This window comes from Apodemus sylvaticus, chromosome 10, assembly GCF_947179515.1.
Source record: "Apodemus sylvaticus chromosome 10, mApoSyl1.1, whole genome shotgun sequence".
NCBI classification, from domain to species: Eukaryota; Metazoa; Chordata; class Mammalia; order Rodentia; family Muridae; genus Apodemus; species Apodemus sylvaticus.
This window is the reverse complement of record NC_067481.1, coordinates 17131203-17147568: the sequence shown is the minus strand read 5'-3', so window position 1 is coordinate 17147568 and position 16366 is coordinate 17131203. Positions and strand designations below refer to the sequence as shown.

Below are 16366 nucleotides of genomic sequence, written 5' to 3'. Positions count from 1 at the left end.
GGTTCAATGAGTCTATAGATTACTTTTTAGTAGCATGGACATTTTTAACAACATCAGGACTTATATTGTATTAGCACAGGATGTTCCAATTTTGGGTTCCTTTTAGCCTCTTTTATTTTTAGTTCCTTTATACTTTTTATTGTAGAGTTTCTTTACTTATTTAGTTATAAATTTTATTCTTAGATATTTCATTTGTTGTTTTTAAACCTATGACAAGTGAAATTGATTCTTTAATTCCTTTTTATTTAGAATATTTGCTACCAGTGCATAAACACACTACTTGAAGTGTTTTTATATATGAGATCATGTTGTCTACAACTTCAGGCTAGCCAAGGCTACATAGTGAGACTTTATCTCAAAGAAAAGAAAAAGCATGGCAAAAGTATTATTAGGAAATAGTGTTGACATTTTTGCTGCCACTTTTATTGTATTTACTGAGTGAATAAATGAATGAGCAGATTAATAAGTACTGTTTCCAAAGTTCAGTCTCTATAAACAGCCTACCTGTGTTCTACTATACTTTCTCCCAGTGTAGGGACTTGTTTCCCTACACTGGGAGAATTCTAGGCTGTTTTCTCTACCCCTTTTTTGCTTCTTCTTTTGTTCATGTATAGTAAGGAGATATATTATGGTAGCAAAAGTGGCTTGTAAAGCTTTCTGGGCAAACAACCATGTCATCTGTCTTAGTTGGATTTCCATTGCACCATAACCAAAAGCAGCTTGAGGAGGAGAGGTTTTCTTTCATCTTAGAACTCTCAGGTCACACAGTCCATTACTAAGCGAAGTCAGAGCAGGAGCCCTAGAGGACTGTTCCTTGCTTTGTTCTTCGTAGCCTGCTCAGTTTATTCTCTTATGCACCACCCAGGGCCACCTGCCCAGGGGTGGCACACCTCACAGTGGGCGGGTCCTCCCATACCAATTACTAATCAAGAAAATACTCACAGGTTTGCCTCTAGGCAATCTAATGAGGGAATTTTCTCAATTGAGGTTTCTCTTCCCAAAGTAATCTAACTTATGTCAAGCTGACAAGAAACTAACTATAACACATTATCTTCTGAAAATCTCACATGTAGTAGAATTTCTCACATAAAAAGTACTGTGTAGGAATTTTACTCATAGGTAAAAATATGAGGCTCCACAATCATGAAAAGGTAAGCCTTGGGCTTTCTTCTCTTTTGCCATATTTATACCAATCTTCAGTGATAAGTTGATAACTGTATTTTACAGAATAAAACCAATACTCAAATATTTCTTTCAAGCTGAAACGTTCATATAAACAATGTTTTATTTCCCTTTTAATTTTTAGAAGTTCGTCTGTTCCGTTTAGCAACATCAAGAAATTTCCCTTTTATTTCTTCTATTGTAATTTTCATGAGTCAGACATTTAAAAGCAAAATAGCATTTCATATTAGACTGGACACTTGTTTTAAAATATTAAATTGTTTATACTATTATCTACAACTTAATGATAATTTTAGACTTTAATAATTTGTTTCTGTTCATCTATTTGAATAAGAAATATATTTCTCTGTTAATGTTATAGAACCTCAGATCTGTGATGTTCTATCTGAAAGAATCAGGTGGAATGAAATTTAATTGTTTAAAAGATCTGGTTTTGTAAAGACAGAACAAATGAATTATATATTGTCTGGGGAGGAGGTTTCTGCTCGTGTAAGCCTTGATTCAAAGGTATGCTATACAGCAACTAAATAAAAGTTTTCTAAACTTTCACATGGTAACTAAACGCTTTCTGTCCTGTTAGCCACCAGCTCTGCCCACTTGGAGGATCTTGCTTACCTGGATGAGCAGAGACACACTCCTTTGAGGACATCCCTTAGGATGCCAAGACAGAGCCTGAGCGGTGCTCGCACACAGCAGGATCTCAGAGGTCAGAATACAGAGGGCTGAGGGGTGGGCAAAAAATGGTTTTTTAAAAAGTTCTTTTTCTCCTATCCCCAAGCTTGATCTTCCTTTTAAGGAGTGAGATGATCTACTTTAATATGTAACTAGACAGATCCACAAATAGATGTTCTTGTAAAAAACATGTCGAGAAAGAAAGAAAGAAAGAAAGAAAGAAAGAAAGAAAGAAAGAAAGAAAGAAAGAAAGAAAGAAAGAAAGAAAGAAAGAAAAAATAAACCAAATGGAAAAGAGCAAATACTGGTGAAAGAAAAGCCTGAGGTAACTGTTGAGCAACATCAGCCCTGACCGTATTGGAGGTGAACTATATCTGTATTTCACTATAGAATTTCTCTTGTTTTTAATCTACTGACTGTTTCTAGTAACATATAACACACTTATTTTCTTGGTATTTCAGACAGTGCTGGCAACAGCTAACCAACATCCTTTCAGTCCCTCCTGCACTCTCTTACTTACTTCCCTCCCTCTTGTGGCAGGATACACAGCAACTGAAGGATGTAATAGCTGTTGTAGCTCACGTTGGAGGCTTTACTTCATCATAGCAAGGAAGGAGTGCAAGCAGCTGATCACTCATCCATGGTCAGGAAACAGGCAGGAATGCCCATGCTCAAACTCACACTCTGCTCTGTAATCAGTGCAGGACCCCAACCCATAGGACAGTGTTGTCCACATTCAGGGTGGGTCTTCTCTCCTCAATTAGGTCTTTCTTGGAATATCTTCATGGACACTCCACAAAGGTGTTTCCATGGTGTTTCTGAATCCCTTCAGGTTGATATCATGAAGATTAACCATTACAGGAAACTCTTCTCTGCGGTCCCTTAAAGAGGAGCATAGTCTTTTCTTTCGTTTAGTTATCAGAATAGTCTCATTGAGGACTGTTGCTCTCTGTGCCTCTGCTCAAATGAACCTTCTCTGATAGCTTTTAACACATAGCATTCCTCTGATACCTAGAAATCTATAGCTCATGTTTTTTATTTTATAGCTTATTTTCATATTGTTTTTGCTTTCCTCTTTTATCCTATGTCCTTCCCTAAGCCATGCATTACTCACACAGGAAAGAACTTACTCATGCCTAATGCCCATTCTGGAAACCATGTTCCTCAAGGCTTTTCAAAAGCGAATGGAAACATAAAATGATTGATTGTATCACTATATGTTACCACAGTCACATTAACAATAGTCAGTAATCTCTTAGTTTGGTTCCTAACCTTTCTCCATACTATTTATCATTTCTATAGTTTATCATATACTAGTTGCTTAATATATTTAGTTTTTTACTTCCCCTCTAGAAAATGGAATTATGGGCCAGCAAGGCAAAATGACCTAGCAGATTAAGGGCGCTTGCTACCAAGTTTGACAACCTGAGCTTGATTCTCCAGACCCACGTGGTAGGAGAGCTGGCTCTCAAAAGTTGTGCTCTGACCTCCACCCATGCATACACACGCTGAATTAATAAATAAGTATAGGGAACAGTTTTTCGAAAAGACAATGGAATTATGTCAAGCACTACTTTAGACTGTTAATAGCCAAAGCTTAAATAGATTTGATGAGAAGACTAAATAATTTCTTGGTCCAGGACCACAATACACAGGAATATTAAATAAAATTGAATAAAACTGCAGACCTGTCTAGACCTTCAGATTTGTTTGCAGATCTGCTACATTGACATGACTTTGTATTTTATTACTGGAAGACATAACAGTGTTTTGTATTTCTAGTCTAATTATAGTCGTTATTCTACATAGAAAAAATGACACATTTAAGTTCTACTAATTTAGGGCCTCTTTAATATTGAGTCCCACTGCTATTTGATATCACATACATGCTTCTGGTATATAAAGATTTAATACAATTTTGATGATACAAGAGAATATCAATTCTGGTGATGTTGATATTTACACAGAGATAGCAGTTACATCTTGATTATAACAAAGTTTTTTTTTTTAAGATTTTATTTATTATTGTATCTAAGTACACTGTAGCTGTCTTCAGACACACCAGAAGGGGGTGTCAGATCTCTTTATGGATGGTTGTGAGCCACCATGTGGTTGCTGGGACTTGAACTCAGGACCTTCAGAAGAGCAGTCAGTGCTCTTAACCACTGCGCCATTTCTCCAGACCCAAGTTTTTTTTTTATTTAGCTTTAGCCTGAAGATTCAGATAATGAAAGTACTTCCATAGATTTTTTTTCCCAAAGTATATCTATTTTTTTAAATAGGCCTGAAAAAAATGTGTTTCTAATGATACTAATTTAATACTCCTTCAAAAAATGTACATTAGTACTCAAGCTGGGCATTTCCCATTAGTGAAGATGCTGTATTGTGTTTCATTCTCTTCAGGTTGTCTCTGTTGCTCAAGAGGTTTACACTGAGCAAACAATTAGAGCATGCTTTCCAGATGAGTGTTTTGATCCAGAAGAGACTGGGTGTTTACTTAGTAGTTTGGCCTTCTAAAATTAGCATACTTTAATTCATTACTCCAAAATTAGCATACTCAGGTAGAGACTCTGGAAAATAATCAGGCTCAAAAAATAACATGTAATCTTGATTACTGTTTACAAAGAAAGTGAATGGCTTACAATACGAAATGAAGGACATTGATAAGAAAAGAAAGCAAACATAACTTAGACTATAGACAGTCTTAGCAATCCTTTATAACTTAGGATTACTATATGTATAACTTTTCATGTTCCTTTAGGTTCATAATCAGATTATTTTCCTGACATTCATCATCCTAAACATACAAATTACAGTCAGATTTCAGTTTGAAATGTTTTCCTAATTATAGTTGAAGTAAAATCATCTTGTGCTCTCCAAAAAGTAAAATGATTGAAGATGATTTCAGTATTATGTATTTCTAGAGGCCAGTGAGTTGGCTCAGCAGATAAAGGCACTTGCCCCAGGTCTGAAGACCTGATTTTAATCCTGGGGACCCACAGGTTGGATGAAGAGAACTAACTCCTACATGCTACCTCTTACCCCCACCTGCTCATTGAGGCACATAGACAGACAGACAGACAGACACACACACACACACACACACAGTGTGTGTGTGCTTGTATTTTAAAATATTACTTAAGTTTTATGAAATATATTTTGTTTTGTTTTGTTTGTTTTGGTCTAGCTGTTCTGAAACGTCAGCCTAGAGCTTTACACATGCCACTGAGCTACATTCTCATGTAACAGGACTTTGTTTTCTGTGTATATATGTGAGTGTGGATGTAGGTGTGCATGTATGCAGGTGTCCACTGAGGCCAACAAAAGGTTTCAGATGCCCTAAAGCTGAAATTACTGGAGATTGTGAGCTGCTCAACATGGGTGCTCAGAACTGAAGTCTAGTCCTCTGCAATATCAGCAAACACTCTTAGCCACTGGGCCAGCTCTCCAACCAGAAATAGATTTTTTTTAGCAACAATTCTAATACTATATAATGCTGAATATTTAAAAATGTATGTATTGACTATGCACCTACAGTGTATCCAGTGGTAACTAATTGTATTGACCAACTGATTTCAAGTATTAAAACTGCCTGAAATATGTTCACTGTGCATACTCATAGGGCTATGTTCTTACATTATTTAGGATTCTAAAAAGCTGGGCATATACCCAAACAATGCTCCAGCATATAACAAGAACACATACATGTTCATAGCAGCCTTATTTATAACAGCCAGAAGCTGGAAAGAACAACCCAGATGTTCTTCAACAGAGGAATGGATACAGAAAACATGGTACATTTATACAATGGAGAACTACTCAGCTATTAAAAACAATGACTTCATGAAATTCTTAGACAAATGGATGGAGCTAGAAAATATCCTGGGTGAGATAACCCAATCACAAAAGAACACACATGGTTTACACTCACTGATAAGTGGATATTAGCCCAAATGCTTGGAATACCCAATATACAATTTACAGACCACATGAAGCTCAAGAAGAAGGAAGACTAAAGTGTGGGTGCTTTGGTTCTTCTTAGAAGAGGTATCAAAATATTCATGGGAGCAAATATGGAGACAAAGGATGAAGCAGAGACTGAAGCAAAGGCCATCCAGAGACTACCTCACCAGGGGATCCATCCCATATACAGTCAGTCACCAAACACAGACACTATTGTAGATGCCAAGAAGTGCATGCTGACAGGAGCCTGATATAGCTGTCTCCTGAGAGGCTGTGCCAGAGCCTGACAAATACAGAGGCAGATACTCATAGCCAACCATTGAGCTGAGTACAGGGTCCCCAATGGAGGAGTTATGGAAAGAACTAAAGGAGCTGAAGGAGTTAGAAACCCCATAGGAAGAACAACAATATCAACCAACCCAAACTCCCAAGAACTAAACCACTAACCAAAGAGTACACATGGAGGGACTCATGGCTTCAGCCACATATGTAGCAGAGGATGGCTTTGTCAGGCATCAATGGGAAAAGAAGCCCTTGGTCATATGAAGGCTCAATGCCCCAGTGAAGGGGAATGCAAGGGCGGGGAGGCAGGAGCAGGTGGGTGGGTGGGAGAACACCCTCATAGAAGCAGGGGCCGGGGAAATGAAATAAGGGGTTCAGGAGGTAACCAGGAAAGAGGATAACATTTGAAATATAAATAAAGAAAATACCCAATTAAAAAAACCCTTTTATTTATATGACTTGAGGTGTTACTTACCATTTTATAAACTAATATGTCAAGTACTAGTTTCAGCTTTTAAATATAATAGTAGGGTTTTTTTAAATAATAGAGGTCTTTTAAATACCTGTTTATTCAGGGCTAGAAAGATGGCTTTTGGAAATACACTTACTGCTCTTGTTCCTAAGCACCCATGTGGTAGCTCACCACCATCCATAACTCCAACACGCTCTTCTGACCTCTTGCAGGCACCAGGAATACACATGGTGCACATATATACATGCAAGAAAAAAAAAACCTCACACTCATTAAATAAAATAAGTGTTTATTCATCTTAAAAATAAAAGGTCTTTTTTATATGTTAAAAGGGTGTGGAAAATTCTACTACATAGTTAATTGTGAAAGACTAAATTGGTGAAAAGAAAATAACCTCTTAGTGTTGTAACAATAACTTCAGTTTTAATGGTAACGAAAAAAGTTTTGGAAACCCCCAAGGGTCACCAGACACTTCAATAAGCAATATAAAGAATATCATTGTAGTTGAAAATAAGTATTATGTCTCATGGACTATATAGTCTGTTTACAGAAATGCAAATGGGGGAATATTTCGAGAGCTTTTAGATCTTAGAAGTTGTTTATGAGCATGGTTTATGAGTAGTTCATTTCAAATTTACCTTAACAATAATTGAATTGTTGAATCATAATATTGCTTGCCTTTTGACTACTGAGACAAAAGTTATTAGGGTAATATCTGAGCTAGAATTTTTGGATCATCAAGTTACATATTTTAGCATTGCCTTCATCAGTGAAAAGCCCTTTTCTTTTTCAATACAGCTGTTCTGACCAACTGTTCTACCAAAAATTGATGTTTCCAGAAACTCTGCCCAACAATAGAGAGAAGGAAGTCACATAAGTACACCATAAAGTTCCTTTGCAGCAAGGTAGCAGATTGCTAGCTGTCATCAGTAGTCATACTACTTCTTATATAGTCATAAATGTGTATTCTAGTGCAGGGAACATAACTGTTGGCCAGCCCTTAATGTCTGCCTTTAAAGAATAGTAAATTGAATTAGCTTTATAAACTTTTTAACTGAATGTTTCATAATTACTTTAAAAGTTCAATTTTTTTATTTAATTAACATTGCATTGTTATCATGGCGTTCTGCTAAAAGTACACTGAAACATCTCTTCACCTCAGTGAAGTAAGTCTTTCATGCCATAGAAAAGACAAAAACTATTGAGAGAGAAAAAAGGTAAATTGGTTTTTGCAGGTAAAAGTAATACATTGTATGATAGAACATTAAAAAGGAACCAAGGAGTTAATACACACTATGAATGCTCTCATAGGGATTTCAGGTAAGAGCTACTTGTAGTGAATTAGTGAATAATTATTAGTGATAGGGCCCTAATCTGCCTGTTGTTAAATTATAATACTGTTTTACTTGAAGAGATTACACATTACTAACTTCATTTCTCAATAACCATTGGTTCCTTTACTAAATCTCATTCCATACAGACATTTAGAGACTTTCTGTTTAGTGAATTGCTGCATTGGTAAACACTAGAATAGAGGGCAGGTGTGAAAATGGTTGTCTGGTTTATTGGCACAAGTTTTGTAAAACTGGCCCTGCAATGGTTAAGTTGGCTTTGAAATCCTGCATTCAAAGCAATAATTTTCATTAAATAAAATGAGTACATCACAGTATGTATGAGTCTCACATTTCTGAAACGATGAACTCTTTATGAAGCTGACTAAGATATGTGTCATGAAGCTGATGCTGTTTTGTCAGCGTTGAGTCATGCAGCCCTGAGCTTGCTGAGTCATCCTGACCATTGCCTAGCTGACCGGCACATTACAAGGGAATATTTCCATCAGAATTTTTAATCGCTGTTGTTTATTATTTTTATAAGCAACATTAAATGTCTTTCTTAAATAAATTCAAAAACTAGAAGCTTACATTCACAAAAATGCCAGCATGTGACTGTTAGATAGCAAATCATACGTTCTAGTTGTATGAGATCTCTCTTTCCCCATAGACAACTCTTCTACAAAGTGCCTTAAAATTTGAAAATTCATGATTTAAGTTGAATTTATTTTAGCATCTGATAAAAACTAGACCGCTTTATTTGAATAGTCTGGCCATGGTATTTTAAGTTTTATTACATTTTACTTATTTTGTCAAGATAATGTGCTATATCATGCATGTGGAGATGAGACAGCTTACAGAAGTCTGTTCTCTCCTTTCACTGTGTGTCCTAGGGACCAAGCTCAGGCTATCAGGCTTGGCAGAAAGTGCCTTCACCCACTTAGCTGTCTGACTGACCTTGTGCTTTTGGTTTGCTTTGCTTTGCTTTGCTTTGCTTTGCTTTGCTTTGCTTTGCTTTGCTTTGCTTTGCTTTGCTTTGCTTTGCTTTGCTTTGCTTTGCTTTGCTTTGCTTTGCTTTGCTTTGCTTTGCTTTGCTTTGCTTTGCTAACTAATCACTAAGGTGATTCTGCTTACACACAGGTCTCATTTTTATATAAACCAGTCTTACTTGGTAAATTACTAAATCTTACCATTAGAAAACTCAAAGAGCTAATACATAAAAAGGTTTTATAACAGATGTTTTCAACTGAATTTGACTTGAAAAATCAACTTTCAGATTAAGATTTCTCAAAAGTATAAAAAAAAAATCAATTGAAGTAACCATGTTAATAAATTCACTTGGCTAATGTCTTTGCAACACTTTTGAATTCATTAAATTAATTTAACATTTATATGTGAAATATTTTTATGGAATAATTTTCCAAGGTTCTAATAAAATTATAGAACTGGAAATTTCATTTGCAAAATTTCATTATAAAATTTCTTTAATAAAAGTTCACTTAGAAATGTTACTCTTAAATTTCAAGTAATTAGATAACTAGTTTTGATATATCTAAAACAAGTATGTCTCATTCTCAGTGCCAACAGTCTAAGAATACAAAACTCCGAGTTAACAGTTATATACATATGTTATAAATCTTTCTCATTTTTAAGATTACTTTTTATATTTTCCCTATATATTAGGTACTAAATTTGATGAAGTATATAGAAAGTCATAGCCTTTCCAGGAACTGGGTTTTCCTTGTTTCTTTCATTATTGTCTAATAAACCTTGTTCTCTTCCTGAGAATTCCAATCAAGAGTGATTCTAGATTGGTTTTTAAAAAAATATTTTCCTGTAAGACCAATGTTAGGGACTGGGGATATAGCTCGGTTGGTAGAGTGCCTACTCAGCATGCCCTGGGTGTGATTCCTAGCACATGAACAGAGGCAGGAAGATCAGAGGTTTAGGGTCATCCTTAGCTACATAGTAATATATAATTCCCTGTCTTTAAAAAATTTAAAACACTGTGACTAATTATTGAATGAAGCAGGAAGAAATCCTAGATACAGCCCAAGTTTTTGTCTTAGAAGATAGAACACATAGTGATACTTTACTACCTGTATAAACAAATGGTAATCAAGAAACTCACTGCTCAAGGAAGTAAAATAATCTTAGTGAAATTTTCTAAGTTGGGGATTTCTGTTAAATATCCAAGTAGATGAGTTATTTTCCCCCAGGTAGCGGATGTTGAACCTAGAGCTTCCAATGTGCTAGTCAAACCACCCAGTTCTAGCTACAGCCCTGAACCACTTTTTATCTGACGCCGGGTCTCATTAAGTTGTCAGCCAGCATTAAACTCACTAGCCCAGGAAAGCCTTGAAATAGTAATCTTCCTGGCATAGCCTCCCAGAGAGTAGCTGGATCAACAGACCTTTACCACTAGGCACAGCACATGGATAATGGTCATGAGTTGTTGAAAGTGTTACACAAGACTTTAGGATAAGGTCTAGAATAAAAATATAACCTTGAGAACTATCATCACTTAAAAAGCTGTGACAGACTTTAATCTACCCCACTGAGATGTGGGGGCAATAATATGTAAACTGAGAATTTTAGTATTTTAGGGGTAGACATAAAAGAAGACCCACCCCGTCAAGAGTTAGGGATTGTTTTAACAATGTGAAATCATAACAGTGTGAAATCATAAACAATGTGAAGCATAAAATAGAAAATAAGTCACTTAACAAAAGATATCAGTGGTGTTACCAAAATAATTTCAGCATAGTAATGTGGGTAGAAGCCAGGCTCTGAGTTATTGCTGTGAAGGAAGATTGCTAAGTGGTTCTTTGAAAAAGATGATAGTCAAAGAAAGAAGAAAGATAACACAGAAACCTCAACGGGAAGAAGGCCTGGAAAGAGCCAGTATGTTCTCAGTATTCTTTTTGTTTGTTTGTTTTTAATGAAGTGTCTGTGGGAGAGATGATTAGGTGGATTCACTAAATGTCTGTTTTAGTTCATGATATTGGGAGTGATTGCAGTTAGACACTGCCCTAAACAATTACACCTATTCTCCACAATGATGCTGTTTATCTTACATAAAGATGATAAAGCTGACAAATTGTTAACGTAAGTTACTAGGCCACAGATAGTAACAGACAGATCCAAACTGAAGCACCTCAGTCCTGAGTCCACACCATTTTACCCATTCTGCTAGGTTTTCCTGCTTGTCCAAGAGCTGTTTCTCTTCTGTTTTTTTTTTTCTTTTTAACAAGATTTATCTAGCATAAACATTTTTCAGACCATTGTCTTTATGCTATTTTTATAGGACCTGATTCAAATTGTTTTGCATATTCAAAGATTTATTTCCTGTCCAGTATTCTTTTGCTGAGGACCCAGAACAAGCAGGGCTTGACTCTTCCCAGTTAATCAGCCCGTATGGAAACTCAGCAGACAAGCGATCCCCTGCCTTGGTTAAATAGTTCTCCCTTTTTTTTTTTATCTTTCTCTTATGTACTGTATATATATGTATATGTATGTGTGTGTATATGTATGTATGTATATGTGTGTGTGTGCACAAAGATCAGAGGAAACCTGCCAGAGTCATTTCCTTCCACCACAACGGTCCTAGAGATCAAACTCAAATCATGAGATTTGGTGACAACTGTCTTTTACCTGCTGAGCCATCTCTCCCTAGCCTTAAATATTTCTTAAGAATAAATAAACCATAACCAGTGTGCCATTGAATATATATACCTAAAATCTCACACACATGCACGTGCTGTGCACAAGTGTGTGCACACACACACACACATCATCATCATCATCATCATCATCATCATCTTTATCATCATCATCATCTTATAAAGTTTTTTAATTTTTTTTTTAATGAGAAAAACTAAACTGCATGTTGGCATACTCACCCCCAAAATTCCTGTACTTGGGAGGCTGTTGAAGGAGGATTGCAAGTTCCATGTCAGGCCTGAACTACCTAGAAAAACTGTGTCTAAATAAACAAGCCTTTTGGGTATGTGTATGTCAGTAATATTTTCAAGTTTTGTTTAAAACATAGATGTTTTGTCTCTTGCTTTTGTGTAAAGAATTATATGCATGGCAAGAGCCCCAGGGATGAGCCAGAAATTATCGTTTACTCTGAGGAACAGAGGTGCTTCCAAGCTAGACTTCACATTCCTTGTGGAAGGATTCAATCTAGCACAGTTGTACTTTTATTTGTACCAGATCCTGTCTACATTATGGACAGGCTTTCATTTTTTTAAAAGATTTATTTATTTTATGTATGTGAGTACACTGTAGCTGTCTTCAGACACACCAGAAGAGGGCATTGGATAGCATTACAGATGGTTGTGAGCCACCATGTGGTTGCTGGGATTTGAACTCAAGACTTCTGGAAGAACAGTCGGTGCTCTTATCCGCTGAGCCATCTCTCCAGCCCGTGGACAGCCTTTCTTCTGCCAGTCCTGTAAAGGACTTTGTTTCAGGTGACTCATGGTATTTTCCATGAATAAGTATACTTTAGTCAGAAGCCATTTAGAGCGCTCATGTCCCAACTTTTCATTGTGCCTCCTCCCCACTTTGGCTGTTCTTATTTACATTTGGATGATCAGATTTGTTAACTTTAGTAAATCTTGGGCTTATTTGGTTTTCCTTTCTTGCTTTTTTTTTTTTTAAGGTTTATCCTTGCCTTTAAAAAAACAGATTTTTTTCTATGACATAAATATATAATTACAAATAGTGATGAGCCTATAAGAGAATGTTCCTAGAAATAGTTCCTTTGTTGCCACAAGCATGATTTACATTGAAAAGAGGCATACACTGAGGGAATCCAAAGTGGTTTGCAAGAAGGTGACAATTATTGATTGATTGATTCTCTGTGCATCTGTGTGCATGCAGGTTTGTGCATGTGCCATAGCATGTGCCTACAGACAGCAGTACAACTTGTGGGAGTCAGTTTTCTACTTCCACCATGTGTGTCCTGGGGATTAAATTCTGACCAGCCTTGGTGCCAAGCACCTTTACCCACTGAGCTTTCCCACAAGATCAAGAGAGTGGTTCTCATATCCCTTTGACTAAGTTTCTTTCCAAAACTCATCTTACTTGAAGCCTGTGCTGGAATGTTTTCTCTGTATGTTACTTTGTTTTTAAATTTTTTCACATATACAAAGAGTTGGGATAATTAATAAGCTTATATGCCCACCACCTTGATTTTTTTCATGTATCTTTTCATGTATCCACATCATACTTACCCTGTCTTTCTATGAGCATTTTGATGTAAATTATGAATAGTATAGTTTGCTAGAATGCTTTAAAAGGGTGGGTGGGGTAGTCTTCGTGCTTCCCTGCGAGTGCTGCCTGGTACCACACACTGCTACTGAATAGGACTGATTAAGTCACCTTCTTCCTCAAGAGAAGTTGCAATATTAACTTCTCAATGGAATATTATCATGGTTCCTACCATGGAAAAGCTCTTTGAAACTAGCTGATATCCAAAATAAAGAAACTGTCATTAATAAATGATTTGACAGAGATTATTATTTCCCTGCCCCCATAGTCCTATCCTAAATTTATGATTGGGCACATTAAAAATATGGTTTTCTTTTAACATCAGTCTGACAAAAGTCCTAGGTACTGAGGTACAGAAACTGTCTCTTGGCTGTTCTTAGCCTGCAGTTGTTTTACCATATGGCACTGGTCTAATTTTGTCTGTGTTCTTCTCTTGAGACTTTTGTGAATAGATTAAATTTTTAGAAAAACTTTAAAATAACTTTTTAAAATGTCAAAGCCTTCTCAGTAGGATAAGATGCCATGCAGCACTGTGTCCATGGGCGGTCTTGTCTTTGTTTGACTCTATCTAGTACTGACCTAGAATGCTCTGTAGCCTAGGCTGATCTCTAACTTAAAGTGATCCTCCTGCCTCTGCCTCCCAAATGCTGAGATTACATGGATGTGCCATCATGCCTAGTGCCAGAAGCTATCTTAATAGAATTATTCTCTAAAATGGAAATACGTTTAATCACTACTTACTCCATATTCTATATCATAAATTAGTTTTAATCCAATTCATGAAATCCTCCTTTGAAACAAAATCTAGAGTAATCTTAGACTCAAAGAGATAATTCTGTTTAAAAAGGAACTCAGCCTCTTAGTAACTATCATCAACTGGAAATGCAGTCTCTGGCCAAACATCTCCTTCCTCCCACAGGCATGCGGAGCCACACCAGGCTCTCAAGTGAGTACTGGGAATCTGAACTCTGGTTTGTGCTTGAACAGCACACATTTTTCCCCATAGATCCATCTCTGCAGCCCCCAGATGTAATTCTTAAAGGCAAGTACAGAGACAAGTTAGGAAACAAGCAGTGATAATCCTAGTTCATCCCTATGCAGTGCTCACATTCTGTACAGAAGATGCAGTATCATAGAAAAGACCTGGACCTGGCAGTCAGAATTGGGTTTTTATTCAAATTTTAAAACCAGTTATGTGGACTTAAGTCTCTAGACCTAAAGAGAGGGACACAGCTATAAAAATATTACAAGAATTTTTTCAAGACAAGTCCACGATTTCCCTTCTGATCAGAAGAGCTCACCCTGAAGCAGGCCTGAGCAAGAGTTACCCTCACTTCCTTTTTACTTCCCTAAGGCATGTATCAATGTGCCATGACACGTAGGTTTTGATCTTTGTATTTTCTTCTTCCTCTCTAGAGTTCTGACATAGCCAGTTCACTCTTTCTTTCTCCTTCTTCCTACCAAGCTCCTTCTTCCTCTTTTGCATCCCCACTCCTGTCCTCTAGGAAGGGTACTGAAATACCCAAGGACCCCTCTGAGTTGTTAACCACTGATGCAAATGAAATTACATAAAATGATGAAGAGAACTCCAAGAACGATAAGCCTTCAAAACAAACTGTTCAACTGCTCACCTCTTTAGAATTTAAGCAAAACTTAGCAAGGAGAGTGTTGAATAAAAATGATACTTGATACTTAATTTCAACATTTGATGAATCTTTAAAGATGACCAGTTGACTACTAGGACAATAGAACACACCCAAATAGTCTTTGCAGAACTGATTGAGACAGCAAAGCACAGTGGCATGCTCTTGAAGTCCCGGCTATGTGGGAGGCTGAAGCAGACAGATGCCTGTGCCTAAGAGTTTAAGACCAATATGCACAATATATTCTTTGTCTCAAAATAGTGACTATAGCTAATTCAGAAATGTCACATGAAAGAGCTACCTTATCAAGACAACAACTGCAAGCCTTCAAGGGAATAATTCAAAATCTCTGCTTACTTACCACATAATAATATTCAAAATGAAATTCTCAAAAAGTATAGAATATATAAAAACACTGATTTTTTTATTTATTAGAAAAAGTAAACTGACAAAAATTACCCCAAGAATCTGAGACATTAGACTTAGCCAAAGACTTGATATCAGCTGAACTAAACAAGCACTATGAACTAAAGGAAGCAATTAATTTAAACTAAAGAGAAATGGGGTAGCAACTCAGTTAGTACTGTTTGCCTGCATGCATAAAGCCATGGGTTAGATCTCTAGTACTGCATAAGCCAGAGATGACGCTGAGGCAGGGGGATTGTAGTCTATACATGAGGCTCTAGAGAGACAGAGACAGACAGACAGACAGATGTAATTAAGAGTTGAGTTACATTACAGAAAGCCCTGAGTATCTTGTGAGGATATTTAGATTTAAGATGGCAGAAAGGGCCATTGGAGATCATATAAGGAATAATGTAATCATTGTAATAAAAATTGGTCTTGTAGGATATTCAATATGAGATGCCTGAGGCACTGAGTGAAGTTAGAGAACCCAGGCCCAAAACTGAAGGATTAACAGGGAAAGCCTGAGGGAAGGTTTGGGAACACTCAGAAGTCAGCAGAGATGGCTGGGCTAAGAACTCTTTCAAAGGAAAATACTCAAGACTTAGGAGACAGGCTGAGATTTCTAGGGCAAGTTTGATTCTTAAATAACAGGAACTAATAACAATAAAGACAACAGAAAGCCCACATATACATGGAAACTGAACAATACTCAATGATATCTTGGTCAAGGAAGAAATAAAGAAATCAAAGATTTTTTTAGAATTTAGCGAAAATAAAGGCACAACATACACAAATCTGTGGGACACAATGAAAGCAGTGCTAAGAGGAAAACTCATAGCTTGAGTGTCTCCAAAAAGAAATTCGAGAGAGCATACACTAGAAGATTAACGGAACAACTGAAAGCACTGGAACAAAAAGAAGCTAATTCACCAAGGAGGAGAAGAAGACAGGAAATCATCAAACTCAGGGCTGAAATCAATCAAGTAGAAACTAAGAGAACCATACAAAGAATCAACAAAACCAGGAGCTGGTTCTTTGAAAAAAAAATCAACAAGATAGATAAACCCTTAGCCAGACTAACGAAGGGGCACAGAGACGGTATCCAAATTAACAAAATTAGAAATGGAAAGGGA

At 36.6% G+C, this 16366-nt stretch overlaps 1 protein-coding gene across 3 annotated transcripts in view; it reads left to right on the top strand.

Annotated features, from left to right (window-relative positions):
- Nucleotides 1-16366, top strand: part of Tanc2 (tetratricopeptide repeat, ankyrin repeat and coiled-coil containing 2) — a 347779-nt gene that overhangs the window by 233866 nt on the left and 97547 nt on the right. For all 3 annotated transcript variants that reach the window (XM_052195688.1, XM_052195690.1, XM_052195689.1), the window contains one exon: nt 1763-1888. In XM_052195688.1, the coding sequence (XP_052051648.1) occupies nt 1763-1888 (126 nt within the window). The remainder of the gene's footprint in view (nt 1-1762; nt 1889-16366) is intronic.